The 17,685-nt window shown below is 37.0% G+C and overlaps 1 protein-coding gene across 3 annotated transcripts in view; it reads left to right on the forward strand.

The window, feature by feature from the left end:
• LOC111862863 (COP9 signalosome complex subunit 6) overlaps positions 1-15,928 on the forward strand; it is a 25,833-nt gene extending 9,905 nt beyond the window's left edge. For 2 of the 3 annotated variants that reach the window (XM_033750812.1, XM_033750811.1), the window contains exons 3-7: positions 10,790-10,921; positions 11,037-11,188; positions 11,874-12,036; positions 13,275-13,468; positions 14,958-15,928. In XM_033750812.1, the coding sequence (XP_033606703.1) occupies positions 10,790-10,921; positions 11,037-11,188; positions 11,874-12,036; positions 13,275-13,468; positions 14,958-15,098 (782 nt within the window). In that variant the 3' untranslated portion in view covers positions 15,099-15,928. Of the gene's footprint in view, positions 1-4,641; positions 5,003-10,789; positions 10,922-11,036; positions 11,189-11,873; positions 12,037-13,274; positions 13,469-14,957 lie in introns of those variants that run through there. The other variant, XM_023848629.2, reaches the window with a different exon arrangement.
• The last annotated feature ends 1,757 nt before the right edge of the window (positions 15,929-17,685 follow it).

Consider the following 17,685-nt stretch of genomic DNA (forward strand, 5'->3'; position numbering starts at 1 on the left):
CTGCTTTATCGTGTCTCACGGTGTTGTCGCTTGCAGATTTACTTATACTTTTTCTTCAACCCTGAAGATGGGGGCGATACGTTCCTCCGAAACGTCGGTTAACACCACATATACACGGTGCCAAATCCCAGAAGACTGCATTCTTCATAGTCACCGCCGTGAAAGCCTCAAATCTTACATGTTGCAATTCATTTGACATTCCTCTTGTATGACTATCGCCAAAAATTAAAACTCTCCTACCATTATTCCTACACATCTTCTTGATAACCATTTTATCATGCAAACACTGATGCTGTCGATCACGAGATTCATCTTCATACACTTCCTCTTGATTCACCAATAATTCATATCTATTATCGATGACTGGAATCGTATACACATCACGCTGCTGGGTGTCCTTTGCGGATTTTTCTTTCTTCGCTTTCATCACTTCCACCATACCCGAATTATCCTCTTCACTTCTTGTATAATCCTCAACCATGCAGTCCATTTTTTTAAAATCATAATGTTATCATACTGAAAATTTAGAATCTGCGATAAGTTGAATGGAGAATAAGTAGTGCTATTAGTATTTAAACTATTATTACTCTTAATTTTACCAGAGATACTTTCAGCAATTTTTAAAAAGTGATCGTTGAAATTCTCAGCATTAATTTTTATGGAAGCTTCTTCACAATTTGTGTCTATATCTCGTTTATCAGTTTTGTTGTTATTTACTCCCATATCACTTTTTATAACATTCCATGTTGCTTTAATCTTATTGTGAGCATAGATAATTTTATTATTATAGTTCAACTTTTTGGCAGCTTTTATTATTTTTGATAAGATCTTACTATACCTTAAATAGTAATTTCTCAGTTTCTCATCATTATTAGACCTCATTAACAAGTATAGCTCCTTTTTCCTTTTGCAAGAATTTATTATGCCTTTTGTTATCCATTGATTAGTTGACTTTCTTTCATAGACTTTTATTTTAGGGAAACATGAATAAAAAATCTGCAGGTATGTATTCAAAAAAGAATTAAAAATATCATTCACATCTTTGTTGGTGTTATCAAATATGGTTTGCCATTGCTCCTCACTCAGCTTATCTTTAAATTCCATTATAGAATATGAGTCAATTTTCCTTATAATTCTAACTTTATGATTTACTCTTTTACAATTTAATTTACGTGTATATATTTCTAACATCTGGGCGTCGTGATCTGATAAGCCGTTTGATAATGAGGAGGTTACAAAGTTTACAAATTTGGTAGAATCAAGGAAAATATTATCAATGGTAGTTTTTGAATTGCTAGTAATTCTTGTGGGAAAATGAATTATACTTACAAGATTGTATGAATTTAATACATTATTTAATTCATTTTTTTTTTAGATTCATTAAGGTAATTTATATTTATATCCCCACAGATTATTAGATGGATACCTGATTTGTAAACGTTTTTAAGAATATTTTCTAAGCCATTTAAAAAGAACTGGAAATTTCCACTAGGTGATCTATACACAGTAATAATACAAACATTTATGGATGATAATTTCAATTTTAAAGCACATGCTTCTAGTTCCTTTTCTTTACAATGTCTTGCTATATTTATTACTGAGAAGGAAAACCGCTTATGAATATACATACATACTCCTCCTTTATGGAAGGATTGTCTGCAAAATTCAGCACCAAGACTATACTCCTCCAGTGAAATAAGCTGAATTTGTATTGAACTTAAATGATGTTCGGATATACACAAGATATCTGGTAAATCTGGATGCAAGGAAGCCAGTAACTCATCAATTTTAAATTCTAGACCGCAAATGTTTTGATGATAAATTTTTAAAAATTGTTTAAGGTTTTCGCTGTTTACTAATGAATTGATTTTTCCATCTTGGGTAATTTTTTTAACAATCTTTAGTTTGTGTGAAAATCTTATTAGAATTATTGCTACCATTCTGGTTTACATTGACCATAAAAAATCATTCTGTTTTACAGATGTTGAATTTTTTATCCTATTTGATTGACGAGTTGATCCTAATTTAGGCATCACCTTAACCGATTTTTCGTTATTTATTTTACCATTTAAGCCCTGAGTTACTTTGAGTTCAGAGACATTCGTCTTTTCTATGTTCTTAGACCTACTGTTTCCTTTGTCGCCTATCTCCAGAGGTGAAGATCCGATTAGTTCCGTTAAATTCAAAACTTCTTTGTTCTCCTTGTCAGAACTATTCAAATTATCTTCATCCATTTTTTCACTAGGACCATAAATACTTTCTGGCTCAACACACTTAGAGTTATCTTCATCCATATCAGAGTTTTTGTCTTGTTCCCTTATCCTTACTGGTGGTGATCCAACTATTTCAATTAAGTCAATTAACTCTTCATTGTCCTCACTGAGCACTTTTGAATCAGGAACACTGCAATATGCTTCCTTTTTTGACAGGCTTACATTCTGATCCCTTGGTTTTTTCATCACTGACTCATTTTTCTTTTCATATTCCATGTGGCCATTTTCAGTTTCCTTTATCCAAGGTAGAGGAGTAGCTGGCGAAGTTTGTAATCTTGATAAAATGAGTAAGATGCTAGAGGCCCATTTATTTGTAATCCAAAGTTTGCCTTTAAAATTCATATGCAAACCATGAGAGGTAAAATGTTCTCTATTTTCACTTATACTACAGACATGTTCATGACCAAAAGTTTTCATTTGCTTCTGTAACTTTCTGTTAAACAATTTTACTGCCTTATTAACACATGATTCAGCTTGGAGATCAGAGCGATGGGGAACACATGTTATAATGACATTGGTTTTAGTTAAAAGTCTGATAAGTTTCACAGTAGATCTTAACCCTTCCTTGGTTTCATTCCTAGCTACATCCCTTGCACCACCCCAGATAATCACCACGTCTCTTTTGGAAAGTTTTTCAGCCTTTATGTACTTATAATCAGTAATGTTACTCACATTCATGTTAGGTTTCGAAATCCCAATAACACTGAATTCATTTCCTAAGATGCTTGCCAATTTTTCAGAATAACCTTTCACATGGCTGTCACCCAGAATAATAATTTTATGTTTATTTAAATCATCACTTGCTGGCCCCAATAATGGTTTAGACTTGATTATATCACCATCATGCTGAGAGGCCGAGTCTTGATAGTCACTTATGGGTTGAAATCTATTTTCAGCTAATGGAGTGTATGCAGTGAGATGCTTATAATTATTATTATTATTATTATTATTATTATTATTATTGTAATTATTAGAAAACTACAGCCTATAGTAAGTAGGCAAGTGTTGAAAATGGCTTATTGTGCTTACTGTCAAGCTCAACTTAAATGTGGTGTTATTTTCTGGGGCTCTTCTTTGTCATCAATGAAAAGAGTTATTGTGGCTCAGAAAATAGCAATTAGAGCAATGTTAATGATGAGGCCTAGAAGTTCTTGTAGAGAGGTTTTCAGAGAATTAGGGATACTTGCAGTTCCCTGTTTGTTTATATATGCCATGGTCATGTTTGTAATTGAAAACGAAAATAATTATCTTACAAATAATAGTGTACATAAAATTAACACTAGAGTACAAACTAGACTACACGTCACAACAGCTAGACTATCCATTATACAAAAGGGAGTGTATTATACATCCATAAAAATTGTTAATAATTTGCCACATAAATTATATATTTTAAAGGATAATGTTAATTTATTTAAATGAAAACTGAAAGACTTTCTTATCTTGAAAGCTTTCTGTTCTATTGATGAATATATGGCAAATGCCTAATTGTATTATATTCCTATTGTATCTAGGTTGTGTCTATTTGGACTTGGTTGCATATCGCAACTACTATTAATTAATCTGACGAGCTCAATATCTGGCCCAATACAGGCAACCCGTCTGTGTGTATGTATGTATATAATCCAGATTTGTAAGGTTGCAAATAATATTTGAAAACCTCAGTGTTATTGCCTGTTATACATAATTTATAGTACATTAATGTAACTGGAAAACTATGTTTTGTGTAGCTTTCCAGTGTAAGTTGTGAACATAGTTATGAGGTTGAATGCAAATATCTCTGATGGAAACAGACATTTCATTCAAGTTTACCCAACTTCACCTTTACCAGACACTTATGAATATGTCTTATATTCATGGAGTAGTTCATAATGTCCACTACATTTCAGTAAGGGTATGTTGGATTGATGCAAATGAAATAGCACTGCTGAGAAACTTTCTCCTGTTAGATGAGTGAAGTGATGTTAAACATTTGTAAAGCTGGAGTAAGAACCACTGCAGTACAAGAGCTTAGGATAGAAAAATTATTCTTTGTTCTGTGATATCTGGAATCATGACGGCTAGTACGCACAGGATAGTAATGTGGACAACAGCTAGACGTTTTACTAAGGTCTAGGCACTGTGGCAATTTTTCACAGATAACCTGAATGCTGAGGGTGCATGGATTGGATTAATGTGGCTCAGGATAGGGACAAGTCATGTGAAAACGGTAATGAACCTTCGGGTTCCATAAAATGCTGGGAAATTCTTGAGTAGCTGCAAAATTGGCGGCTCCTAGAGAAGGGCTTAGCTCCATGAGTAAGTAATGTCAATATTGAATGTAGATGGCAGTGTAATACATTTGGTAGCGTCATAGCCATCATAGCATTTGCAGGGACCAAGTCTTGATTTAGTTGCACAGGGCAGATAGAATGTCGACTAAATCTCTTCTATCACTAGGTTGCGATAGTTGCAGTCGGCATATGGCGAGGTAAATAAACGGTTGGAATGAACGTATGTTACTGATATTGGAATTTCTGTTTTAGCGTAAGAAAGCTAATTATAAGAAATGAGTAGTCCACGGCAAAATGAAATGGAAGTCGATGACATCGCCGTTGCCGTCAATAAAAGTGTTATGGCCTCTTCAGGCACTGTTGGCAGTGTATCCATATCATTGCACCCTTTGGTCATAATGAACATTTCAGAACACTGGACACGACTGCGTGCACAGGAGGGAACTCCCCAACAAGGTAACTTAGTATTCTGAGCAGTTTTGTGAATTTGGGACGATATTTGTTACCTTTTGTCACCATTGTGCAGTATGTGATTTCACTGTAATTCCTCTCTTTCCTCATGTTTTTTTTTAATTCTATTATCTATGTTAATTGACTAATGTATGTGATTTTAATTATATAACTTATGTAATTTATTATATGTATCTGAACACATCTATTATCAAAGGGACTATTTCCACATCCTAGGTTTTTACCCGTATGGATATATGGAAAATAAAGGAAATGAATGAATGAAATATTTCACCATCACAACGGTTAGTAACTTTACGAAATGCAGCCCGTAATTTATAATACAAGGAAAATCATTACAGTTAGTATTTACAGTATTTGTGAATCTTTTTTGTAGTATTGATTTTATTTCGAATATAAATTGGATTTATAAATTGTTGGTTGAAACCTAGAAGGAGAACTAAGTAATCAGAAATTGACCTGGAAATTTCATGGTTAGGTATCCATACCATGTTTTGCACCATAACCCTACTGAGACAGGCAAAACTCAGTACCAAATTCTACTCCTGCCAGGTTGTTCCCTGGGAGAGTTTGCCTGTTTGTTACCCCAGTTCCATGTCCAGCCATGAAATATATTTGGGAGAAATTAGTAAGTACAGAGGGAATGTTTAAAATGTTTATATAGTTTTTTAAAAGCATTTGTATTAATTATTTGTTAGCATTTCAGATAGGGTAGCGCAGTCAGTTTGGCGACTGCCTACAAGCTGGACGACTGAGGGGTTGGAGTTAGAATCCTGGTAGGGTCAGAATTTTCTCTTCTCCATATTGTCCATACCGTATCTGGGGCCCACCCAGTCTCCTATCCAACGGGTACTGTGGGCTCTTTCCCTGGGGTTAAAGCAGCAGGGGCATGAAGCTGACCACTCACCTCCAGCAAGTGCTGAGGTCAAAATGTGGATCTGTACATCCACCCCCCATACGCCTTCATGGTGTAGTGCTTAATTAGTTAAGCGCAGGGACAACTTTACCTTTACTTAGCATTCTGGATATTGATGTAGAACTATTTCAGTCCAGTGCCATTTGCATAATACTTTAAAACAATTGGAAATCCCACCAGTGTTTCTAGCCAAACATTTGCAGTCCACTGGTAGGGCAGCTACCTGTAAAACTTGACAAGGTCAGTGTACCAGCATTTCCTTCAGCGCTGATGTAACAGTTGCCCCCTGTTATCCTGGGAATCGGAGCCTCTTCATTTAAAGCAGGGTGTGCCATGGGAAGATGAGGTTGACATTTGAGTAGGAGGGGGTACAGGAAAAACATCCTACCTCATAGACTGTGAGAAGAGCTTTTAAATGAAGGAAGGGTTCATTTTGTAATATCCATACAGGTCATAGTAAGCCTCATACTAGAGAGGATGATTACATACATACATAATTCATAAATTCACTGATCCGTTGTCTGAATTGGACAGGATACTGAACTCGTCAAAATAAGACATTATTGCAGAAGTACAAAGGAAGGGTTCATTTTGTAATATCCATACAGGTCATAGTAAGCCTCATACTAGAGAGGATGATTACATACATACATAATTCATAAATTCACTGATCCGTTGTCTGAATTGGACAGGATACTGAACTCGTCAAAATAAGACATTATTGCAGAAGTACAAAGGAAGGGTTCATTTTGTAATATCCATACAGGTCATAGTAAGCCTCATACTAGAGAGGATGATTACATACATACATAATTCATAAATTCACTGATCCGTTGTCTGAATTGGACAGGATACTGAACTCGTCAAAATAAGACATTATTGCAGAAGTACAATCGTGTCAACCGCAAACAACTATACACAACCAAAAGCACCAAATAACCATAGTTTACATTGTCATTCGTAAACAAAATTGCAAGGAATATAGTTATTAAATGTTATACGTGCTTAGCAGAAATATATTCATCTATTGAATAAAAAGCATTTGTTGTGAGGAACCTTTTCAGTGTGCATTTAAAAATCTTGACATTATCACTCATCCTTTGTGTATTTTGAGGAAGATTATTATAAACCATAATGGATGAATATAACATGCCTCTCTGGATTGAAGATAATCTCACTGATGACACATGTAGCTTTCCAAACTGTCTAGTGTTTATATGATGAATATTATTGTTGATTTGAAAAAAAATTGCGATTTCTAACAACAAACATCAATATAGAACATAGAGGCTAGGAGCCGTCAAAATACCCAACCTCTTAAAACCTTCCCTAGACGAGTTTCTAGGACTCAATCTCAGCATAACCCTAATCGCTCTTTTTTGGGCAACAAATGAACTTTCCATAACTGGAGAAGAACCCCAGAATATAACACTATATTCAAGCTGAGACTGATAATAAGAAAAATAGACCATTCAAAGAGCTTGTTCACTAACAAGGTCTGTAACTTCCTGAGCATAAAACCTGCTGTATTCAGTTTCTTTAATGATTTTTCAGATTGTTTTTTCGAATTAAGTTGTCACTCTAAATACGTATCTAAAAAATTAATATTATCAACATCTTTAAGTCTAAAATTATTATATGTTACCGATAATGTATACTCTGGAAACTTAGGAGTCACAAATTTAATCAGGTGAGTTTTACTCAAATACCAGATTGTTATTTTGAAACCAGCTTGAAACCCTAGTCATAACTCTATTTAATTTAATATTCAAAGAGTTTAGGTCATTTGAGGTAATTGAAATTGTTGTGTCATCTGCACACAAAATAGTATGTGCTGTTTCCTTAAGAGTACCTGTGAAATCATGAATATAAACATTAAGGAACATTGGTTCCAGGACAGATCCCTGAGGAACACAAACTTTACAGATTTCCATTCAGAGATTGTAGTAGTCAGATTACAAGAGTGCAGCACAACTCTTTGCATTATATTTTTTAAATAAGTCTCCAACCATTTCAAAATAGGCCCTTTGACCTATGGGAACTCCCCACATTCAGGCAAGTGTGACAACGCAAGCGTCGTTGCTTAGCAACGACGAGTAAACAACGGTTGCTAGGCAAAAGCGGGTAAACAGGGAACTTGTAAACACGGTGTCCAGCAACAGCAGTGCCTATTACGTAACCGTTTTCTACAGTCCAACTGTGAGATGACATGGCAGAACTTGATCCACTCGCTGTTAATGCCGGCCAAGGTGAATTGCGCCTCGGCCTGGGTGAACCACATGGCTGGTCTCTCGGGCCAGAACGGCGGGAGACGCACGGCCATTCTGGGCACTTCTGCTGATGAACTGTCTGCGGTTTCCATGTTCAGTCGGGGTCACCAATGTGGGAGTCGTTGATCTTCACCACGCGCGCTTCCAATCACGTTTGGTGATTCAACTTTTGAATCAACAGATCATGACTGACACAATCAAAGGCCTTTGTCAGATCACAAAAAATACATCCCACAAACTCCTTATTGTTCCATGCTTTAAGAACAGTATCAGTTAGATTAAAGACTGCGGTTTGTGTAGAAACATCCTTACGAAAGCCATACTGCTCAGGAGCCAGGATTTCATTTCTTATAAAATGATGTTTGAGCCTGCTAAACACTAATATTTCAAATAATTTAGAGAAACTTGTCAATAAAGATATTGGTCTATAGTTGGCAATTTCAGTAACATCACCTTTCTTAAAACATGGTATAATATTTGCATATGACTGAACTTACAGAAAGATTATAAATATAAGTAAGTGGTTTTGCTATCTGTTCACCACATAATTTAATAATTTTATTTGACATCCCATCATATCCACAAGAAAATCTATTTTTTAATGAATTTATCGTGCGTAATACTTCTGCCTCAGTAATTGGAATATTTACAATTTCAGAAATCTTATCTGTAGAGTACTCACATGAAAGTGGTAAAAAACATACATTATTAGAACACTGACCAACTAGTTTGTGAACTGAACTAAAAAAATATGAGTTAAATGCCTTAGCTTCATTCCTATTATCAATTATTACATTACCTTCTCTCAGTTCCAAGTGTAAATGTTTTTGTTCAACTCTCTACCATTTTCTCTCTTTATGATTTTCCAGGACTCCTTTGATTTATTAGATGCAGCCATTATTATTCCCTCGTAATATATAGCTTTAGCTCTTCTGATAACTTTTCGCAGCAACGTACAATATCGAGGATAATACTCCTTTAAGCCTGGGTAGTTAGTAGATCTAATCATCAAATACAAATACATTTTTCGCTTACATGAAATTTTAATTCCTTTAGTGATCCACTGGTTATAGTACACATTATTTTTGACAAATTTCGCTGGAAAACATGTTTCAAAAATCATTAAAAAGATATTAAAAATAGATTAAAACTTTTGTTAGCATCAAGATTACGTAAAACACTTTCCCAGGTTTCCCTACTCAACATCTCACTAAAAGTTATGGTGCCAGACTCAGATATATCTCTTCTGTTAACTGATCCACTCTCATTCCTGTGGCGGTTCACAACATTACTAACAGTCACATACTGAGCATCCTGATCTGAAAGCCCAGTGATTACTGAGTACACCTATAAAGTATTTAATCTGCTGTAATCCAAATATACATGTATACTATCAATAGCAGTACTGGTATCAGTTGTAATCCTAGTAGGAAATCTGACAACCCGAAACAGGTTGTATATCTGAAATAGTGAAATAAGCTGAAGAGATTTACTTGTATTCTCTAAGAAATTTACATTAAAGTCTCCACATATTATTAATTGAAGTTTAGGCTTGTAAACTGATTTCAGTATTAGCTTGAATTGCTTAATAAATTCCTCTACATTTCCACAAGGAGATCTGTAAATACATAGTATTATAAAATAATTATTACCAATATTTAATTGGACTGCACACGCCTCAATCACCTTTTCCGTGTGTTATATCAATTGGATTACAGTCCATATCCATTGTACAGTATATACAAACACCTCCACCATTACTTAATGGTCGTGAGAATTGGGAGGTTAAACAATAATTTTCTGGTTTGATCAGTAAAAGTTTCTGCTCAGTTAAGTAATGTTCAGTTATACAAATTACATGTGGGCTTAAGTCACAACTAATTAACATACAAATCAGTTCATAAATTTTATGTTGTAGACCTCTAATATTTTGGTGAAATGAATTAAAAGAGCTTATCATAGTATCCTTAAGTTTAATCTTTGGTGCTTGACTAAGGTCACAACTACTGCATGGGGTCTTCAAATTCATTACATTTTGAGGCATTACCATAAAAAATCATCACCCATATTTACTTGTCGTCTTCTAACTCTCTTACCCAGCACCGGGGAGATCATTCGTTCATTGATGATGGTGATGATGAATTGTTTGAATGGAATACTGTATAACTGTTGAAGACAAATCATGCCAGCTTCTGATGTGCCATTCCTGGCACTCGGAAGTCGTGTCTGTTTGAGACATCAGATCCTCTACTCTTCTTCTGTTCCTGTTGCTTCCACTTGGAGCTCAGGGCATCCGTGAAACACATTTCACTTCAGGATCTTACTCTTAGGTAGTCCATAGGACTCCTTGGATGGGGGATCAGCCCATTGCAAGGTTGCTACTTAACACAAACACAAATCCATGCCTTGAGTGGCTTTCGAACCCATGATGCCAGTGTTCGAGGGAGTGAAGATGTTTCATTCCTTAGACTGTGTGGCCACTGTGATGAGTACTTTCGATAATAATTTACATTCATGTGGTATGGGGCAGGCAAATCTTTTCCCCCAATCATCTCATTTAATGGATTTTATTTCACTTGTTCTTAGTGATTGGTGCTTTAATTGGGAAGCAGAAAGGGCGTAACCTTGAGATAATGAATTCGTTTGAGCTGCTATTTAGCTGTATTGGAGGCGATACAATCATCGATAGAGATTATTACAACACGAAGGAGGAACAGTGTAAGTAACTGAAAATAACATATAAATAAATGTGTATAGAATCATATCAAGCATTAAATTAGCTGATCTCTGTGCAGAATGTGCTCAGAATAAAACCAATGTTGTCATCATTCAGTCAAACAGGTGTTCAGTGACATGGATTTCCTGGGGTGGTACACAACAGGGGACCACCCTAACGACGGAGATATCAAGATTCATAAACAGATATGCGAGATCAACGAGAGCCCGGTCCTCCTCAAACTTAACCCACAGGCTAGGCATAGCGATGTGAGTAATGCATATGGATGGAAAGTAAATACATAGCTATGCTTAATTAAGCCCAGCACCATGAAGACGTATGGGGGAGTTGAGGTATAGTTCAGTGCATGCTTAACCTTGGCCATAGATGGAGGCGAGTGGTCAGCTTCACGCCTCAGCTGTTTTACCCTAGAGCTGCTCTTGTTGCTGTGGAGACGAGAACATTTTCTGCCTGTCTGCCACCTGCCCTCTATAAACAGAACCCCGATTCATTGGTCATGCAGCCCATAGCCTAGTGTTTATGTCGAGTGATATATGCCAGCTGCAGATACATTATTTTCAATGGACAGAATGCATGAATCAAAGAAGAGGGTGCCAGTCGCTGAAGGCAGAGCTGTCAGGACCGTGTGACAACATTACTTTTAAAATAGGCCGCAGCCATTTCCTGTCACATCCTTCACAACTAATTGCTAATAAAAGCCCTGTAATTTGAAGTTTGCTGTCTGGGATGTGACGCCAGGTAGCCTCATAGATTAGAACCTGCTGGCTCTGTCACAGGGTAGAAGTGTAAACTAAGTGTGGGAGGAATAATATGTATATAGTGGGACAGAGAATGAACGCAATGTCTCTGAGTGAACCTGTTGGTTTGCAGTAGTTCTGATATCACTGCTACGAGAACACCACTCAGAGTAATGTGACAACTTCTTGTCATTAGCTGCCTGTGACAATGTACGAGTCTGTGATTGACCTTGTGGTGGGGCAGGCCACCATGCTCTTTGTGGAATTGCACTACACCCTTGCAACTGAAGAAGCTGAAAGGATTGGTGTTGATCATGTGGCTCGCATGTCCAGCAATGAAGCGGGCGAGAGTTCTCTAGGTGAGTTAATTGTTTATGATTCAAAACTTCCATGGGGAACAAGCACAATGGAGTCTCATCACGTGATCAGCCTTGTCAAGATGGAATGAATTTCTGTCAAAACTTTGGCTCAACGTGTCATGAGTCCATACCCCCCTGTTCTTGCACTGTGTGATATGTATCGCTATTTATGAATGAAGGACTTCTTACTTTTCAAGTTACATATATCAGATGGATTTTTATTTTTGTTATGGATATGAAAGCGATGTTAGTTTTGAAGTTTCTGTGTGGTTTGTCTGATGGGCTTCATGCAAAACTGGCACCAAAATTAGGGGATTTCTTTTCCTAGCATTAAGAAGCCAATCACTATATGTACCAGTGATTCCTGATTTGGAGGAAGGCAGGTTATTATGAGGGGATTGCTGAAAGAGGATGTCATGAGGCCATGAGGGGGGAAAAATCAAATGTCAAAGCCAGCTGAAATACTCATTTGTTGGCATTTAATCGTCTCTTCCGTAAGCGTTCGTCAAAATTGTTAATCCAGAAAGCAGTAAGAAAATTTATTTTAATTTTGAAATTTTACTCACATTTCTAGTGTTGAACTGATTACGAGTTATGCGGAAATGAACCGTAGTATAAATTTGAGTGTAAACTATTACTTTTGTTTTGATCACAAGAAAATGTGTGAGGTAGGGAGTGTTGTAACAAGAAGCTTGGGAACAGCTCATCTGTACAGTAAATCTCAATGACACTGTGTCCGATTATGGTAACACAGTTTGGCAACAGGGTGCTGCATGCAGGCCAGTAGGTTACTTTACCAGCAGTGGTCTTTCTGTCATCAGCTCTCATAATTTTAATGAAAAATGTTTATTTAAAGAAACTTCTTGAAACCTGCATTTTGTATTTTTTTTTGTAAACTGAATCTTATGGTTGGATTCTGAGGGTGCAAAGCAGAGCTGATATCTTACAGCATCACTAAATTCATCATTTTTATTTTTTTTTAGTTTTCTTTTCAGGAAAACTGTATCTTCAAGTTTTATACATAATTTTCATTTTAATGCATATCTTCTTTTTCTGATTTTGAATTCTCTCTCTCCCTTCCCCTCCCCCCCCAACCTTTGATTCTCTTTTCACTTCAAAAATATCTTGACCTATATCAAACAGACATATCCTTTTTTCCAAATCTTATGGAGGAACATCCCAGCTTGTTGCAACACAATGTTGATTCTTCCCTGCTGATGCTGACTGCTGTTCCCCAGTGGCAGAGCATCTGACAGCGCAGCATTCTGCCATCAAGATGCTCCACAGTCGTGTGAAACTGGTACTGCAGTACGTAAGGGCTGTGCAGGCAGGGGAGTTGCCCAGAAATCATGAAATCCTCCGAGAAGCATACAGCTTAAGCCATCGACTCCCTGTACTGCAGAGCTCTCGCTTCAGGGCTGACTTCTACAACGTGAGTCTATTTAGTACGTGCTTCGGCTTATTTTGTTTGGAGCTAATCAAGTTGGCTCAGGTGGCAATAACTCTGACATGTGTTCAGTGGGTGCGTGGTTTGAATCTTGTCTGAGACACCACCTATCATGATTGATGTTTTCCATATCTTTCCTCTATCCCCTCAGGGAAATGCTTTGATAGTAACTTGGGATAGTCCATGGCCACTTCCTTCCACATTCTTTCCAATTCATTACTCATTATCAACCTTCTTGCGTTTTGAAGTTATATAGTCAGAACTACTGAAAGATTCATTAAAGTAAAGTAAAGTAAAGTAAAGTAAGTAAAGCTATCTCTGTAACAGGCTGTGTAGGCCCATAGAGTTGTGAGATGTTGAGGTTCCCACATTTTTTAAACAATCCACTCATAGCTGGCGGTAAGGTTGTCAGCCTTATGCGCTGGCCGCCCTTTACCCCCGGAAGATTCCTGGTACCCAATTCTGTTAGAGGCTGAGTCGAGCCCAGGGCCATAGTGCAGCTGGAAGGATTAAGTCAATTGAAAAAAATCCAATTACCTCATTGGTATTTGAACCCATGACCTTCCAGCTTGTAGCATAGTGCCTCAACCAGCTACGCTTCCGCGTGCCCCCTGTTTTCCTCTAGTATCTCACAAATGTAAAATATCTGATCTATTACACTGAAAATAACATTGAAAATCCCCCCACTGGTTTCATTTTTGTATGGAATTCTCCTTAAGGATGAATGATGAACATAATTTTACATGTAGTTGAAAACAGTGACATCTGCAATAGTTACAGTACTACAGTCAGATTTACTGAAAGATTCATTAAATAAATGACAAAACATACATATATATTCTGTGAACTTTTTGTGTACTGTAGTGATATTTAAGGTATTATGTTAGATCTGCTTTGCCAAGAACTCTGGGTCTGATGTTGCAGTACCGGGCATACACAGCTGCTTCATATTCATGGGCACCAACTGCTCCCACTGCAGCTTTTTATCATTTTCTGTGATCCCTCCAAGCAGAAACAAGGACAGTATCTTAAAATTTGTGTTCCATATCCTTCACAGTTACTACCATCCAGTCATTCAATGCAATATAGTCTAAGTTGCTGAAAGCACTGTTAAATACACTACAAATGCAAGGTAAGAATGTGAAAGATCCGAAGCTGCAACATTGTAAGCAGGTTCATGTAGCGATAATGTACTTGGCTTGTATTTGGAAGATGCTCAGTTCAGACCTTGGCCATGAAATTGAATTTTTGGCAGGTTTTTCATGGTTCTCCGGCATAATACCTCGAATAGATCATGACAGCTTCCTTCTAGATCCTTTCCTATTGATATATCATCCTGCTTTTCACTCTTATGCAGTCTGGCTGCTGAGAGCATCGTAAAACAAGCCACAGAAGAAAACCTGCATGAGCAGCTGGATTCAAGTTGCATGTTGTGCACTGTTTGAAGGCTTAAGGCTTCATATTCTGATTACAGCAATGCAATGATGTGGGCCTCATGACGTACTTGGGAACCATCACCAAAGGCTGCAACGATATCAACCAGTTTGTAAATAAGTTCAACATTCTGTATGACCGACAGGGAATGGGACGACGTATGAGGGGTCTGTTTTTCTGAACTGCTGCGTTTGATTTGTATGAGAGATTGCTGAACGAGAGGCCTGTATAGCTGGACACATTTGAAGTGACTTCGTAAGAGTAAACTGAAGTTCTAGGGTACAGAAGGTGCATTAAGAAAATGGTTTCATATGGTATGGCATCTACTGGGCTGCCTGCTGTGTGGTGGTCATTCGGTTTGTAGAAATTTTCTAAGTAATGTGCTTCTCTGCATAGACAAGAAGCTGTAATTTATATGTACTGTGTATATTGGGACAAATAAAGTTGTTGCAACAGATGCATTTTAAGTTCCTAGTACATGGTTGTTAGTTTTTAAATGAAAATCAAATCAGTTAAATCTCTAATTTACAGGGATGTGTAATGCTAATAAAACGCTGGCAAAACAGTAATAACAGAAGAAGGAAAAATTCATTAAGAAGAAGTCATAATTCTGGAACACATTGAGTTCTTTCTTACCCTTTGCTGGAAGAAGACTTCATCACTGTAAATTTTCCATACATGTCCACAGCTGAAAGCCTTCAGCCACCAGCTTTAGAGTGTATCTCCTAGTTATGATTGTGTGCTAAGTATGCTAGTAGTATGCATATAAGAACAACAGATGGCAGCTACTTTATATTTTTTAAACAGCCTGTATGCAAGTTATGTTTGTGTCATTTGCCCATTGTACCTGTTAGGAATCATGAAAGAAATAAGAATGATGGAGAAAGGTTAATATATAATGTAACAGTTCTGAAAAATAAAAAGAAATCCAAGAACAAAGTATGATTGTGAGTCTTGGATGTTAATATGGTTGTAAATAAATAATCTTCATTTGTGTTTAAAGTGTCAACAGATTTTAATTCTGTTTCAATACAAAGAAATAAATAACAATAATATCAACAACAGTCCACAAAAAATCCCAACAAAATATGTTTTTAAGGATTTGTAAACAATAACAGGACTAGATACTAAGAGGGACACAACGGGCTTGCTTAATGATGCAGCAGTGTCATCAGGGGGAGCTTGTGGAAGACTTTGTGCTCCTTGCTGCTCAGTGAGATGTCTCTGACAGGGTAACAGTGAAATGCTTACATGCTGCCTCCATCTGAAGAACAGATTTACTTATGCCCTGAAGATGGAGGTGATATGTTGCTCCGAAACCTCATTACTCACCAGACTATACACTGTCATTCCCCAGAACACCACGATCTAAAAATTTGGTGCAAAGGTGTTTCATGTTCACACACATTTTCTCACTTATGATTCATCTTGACTACAATACCACGAATGTTGCTCAATAGACCAAACAACAATGAAGTCCATCTGACTGGTGAAACCAGTTTTGACAAAATTGACATTTTGTGCTTAGATCCATAGTATGTATACTGTTATTTTCCTGAAGATCCCTCCTGTACAGTCTTATTTAGTGATATGGTCTCCATAAGCTGTAAAAAGTTTTTCAGCATTGTTAGAGCCATTTGAAAAAAATTTCCACTTTATTTTTGGGGGAGAACTCATCTGAAGGGCCCCAGTTTTTGGACCTAGAATGTTCACACTCGCTGGGTATCAGTTTATGGCAGATGAACTGTTAATACCAAATACAAATCAAACCTGTCCAACCCTTCAGACACATATATACATATATACACACAGACAGTATTTCAAAAATCTCTTTTCTGTATTCAGTGGGGGGGGGTGCAAAATAAGTAAATCCACCAAAATCTTGAGATCATTTTTTTACACCATCACAGCACTCTTTCACAGACACTGTGTATGTGGGAAAGTAAACCAATTTGTTAAATCTCACCAAAGTGATAAAAGTTTTGTTACTAATGGCTGCCTAGTGTTGAATCAAACTGAGGCCCCAGCTAGTGACTAAACTTGTTACAATATGTTGGCTGATCAGGCCTGTCACACAACTCAGGGCTTCTGATGAATGAGAATTTGTACATGAAAACTTGGAAAGCTTTGTGCTTAGTACTGCAGTCTCAGATGGGCCAAGTATACCAACCCCTGATTATAGTTGAATATATGTCACTGGTAGAATAATAACTGGTGGGGAAACCAAGGTGCTTGGAGAAAAACCTGCACTAATGCTACCTTGTTTACCACAGATTCCTTATGATACACCCAGGGATTGAACCTGGACTTTCATGGTGAGAAACCAGTGATTAACTGCCTGAGTAATGTCATGGTCTTAGCCAGTCACTTAACTGATAGCATGGCAGTTGACAAAGCATGATTAAATGAAGCTAGAATGTTAACAGTGTTTTTCACTAGATCTGGTGAAAGAGTTAAGTTTTGCTCTCTGTGAGTTAGCGGTCAGTTCAGAGAAGGTTTGCTGATAGTAGGAAGAGCTTAATCTGTTCAGAATCTGCATGGTAATCATTGGCAGCTTCACACCTTTTCCTTGTCTACTATTATAACCTTGTTTTCAGATAGAAGAACTAAAGTTTGGATTTGCATACCCAAGCTTACAGATGAGTATGCAGTATTACATACAGTGCTTTTTTTGTTGATTCATAATTGGCTCTTTGTGTGCAACTGTATTTAACAAAACAAGTTGCATGAACTTGTGGGCATGTGGTAGCTTAGTTTGTTGAGGCACT

The sequence above is a fragment of the Cryptotermes secundus genome, unplaced genomic scaffold (assembly GCF_002891405.2).
Source record: "Cryptotermes secundus unplaced genomic scaffold, Csec_1.0 scaffold462, whole genome shotgun sequence".
Lineage (NCBI taxonomy): Eukaryota > Metazoa > Arthropoda > Insecta > Blattodea > Kalotermitidae > Cryptotermes > Cryptotermes secundus.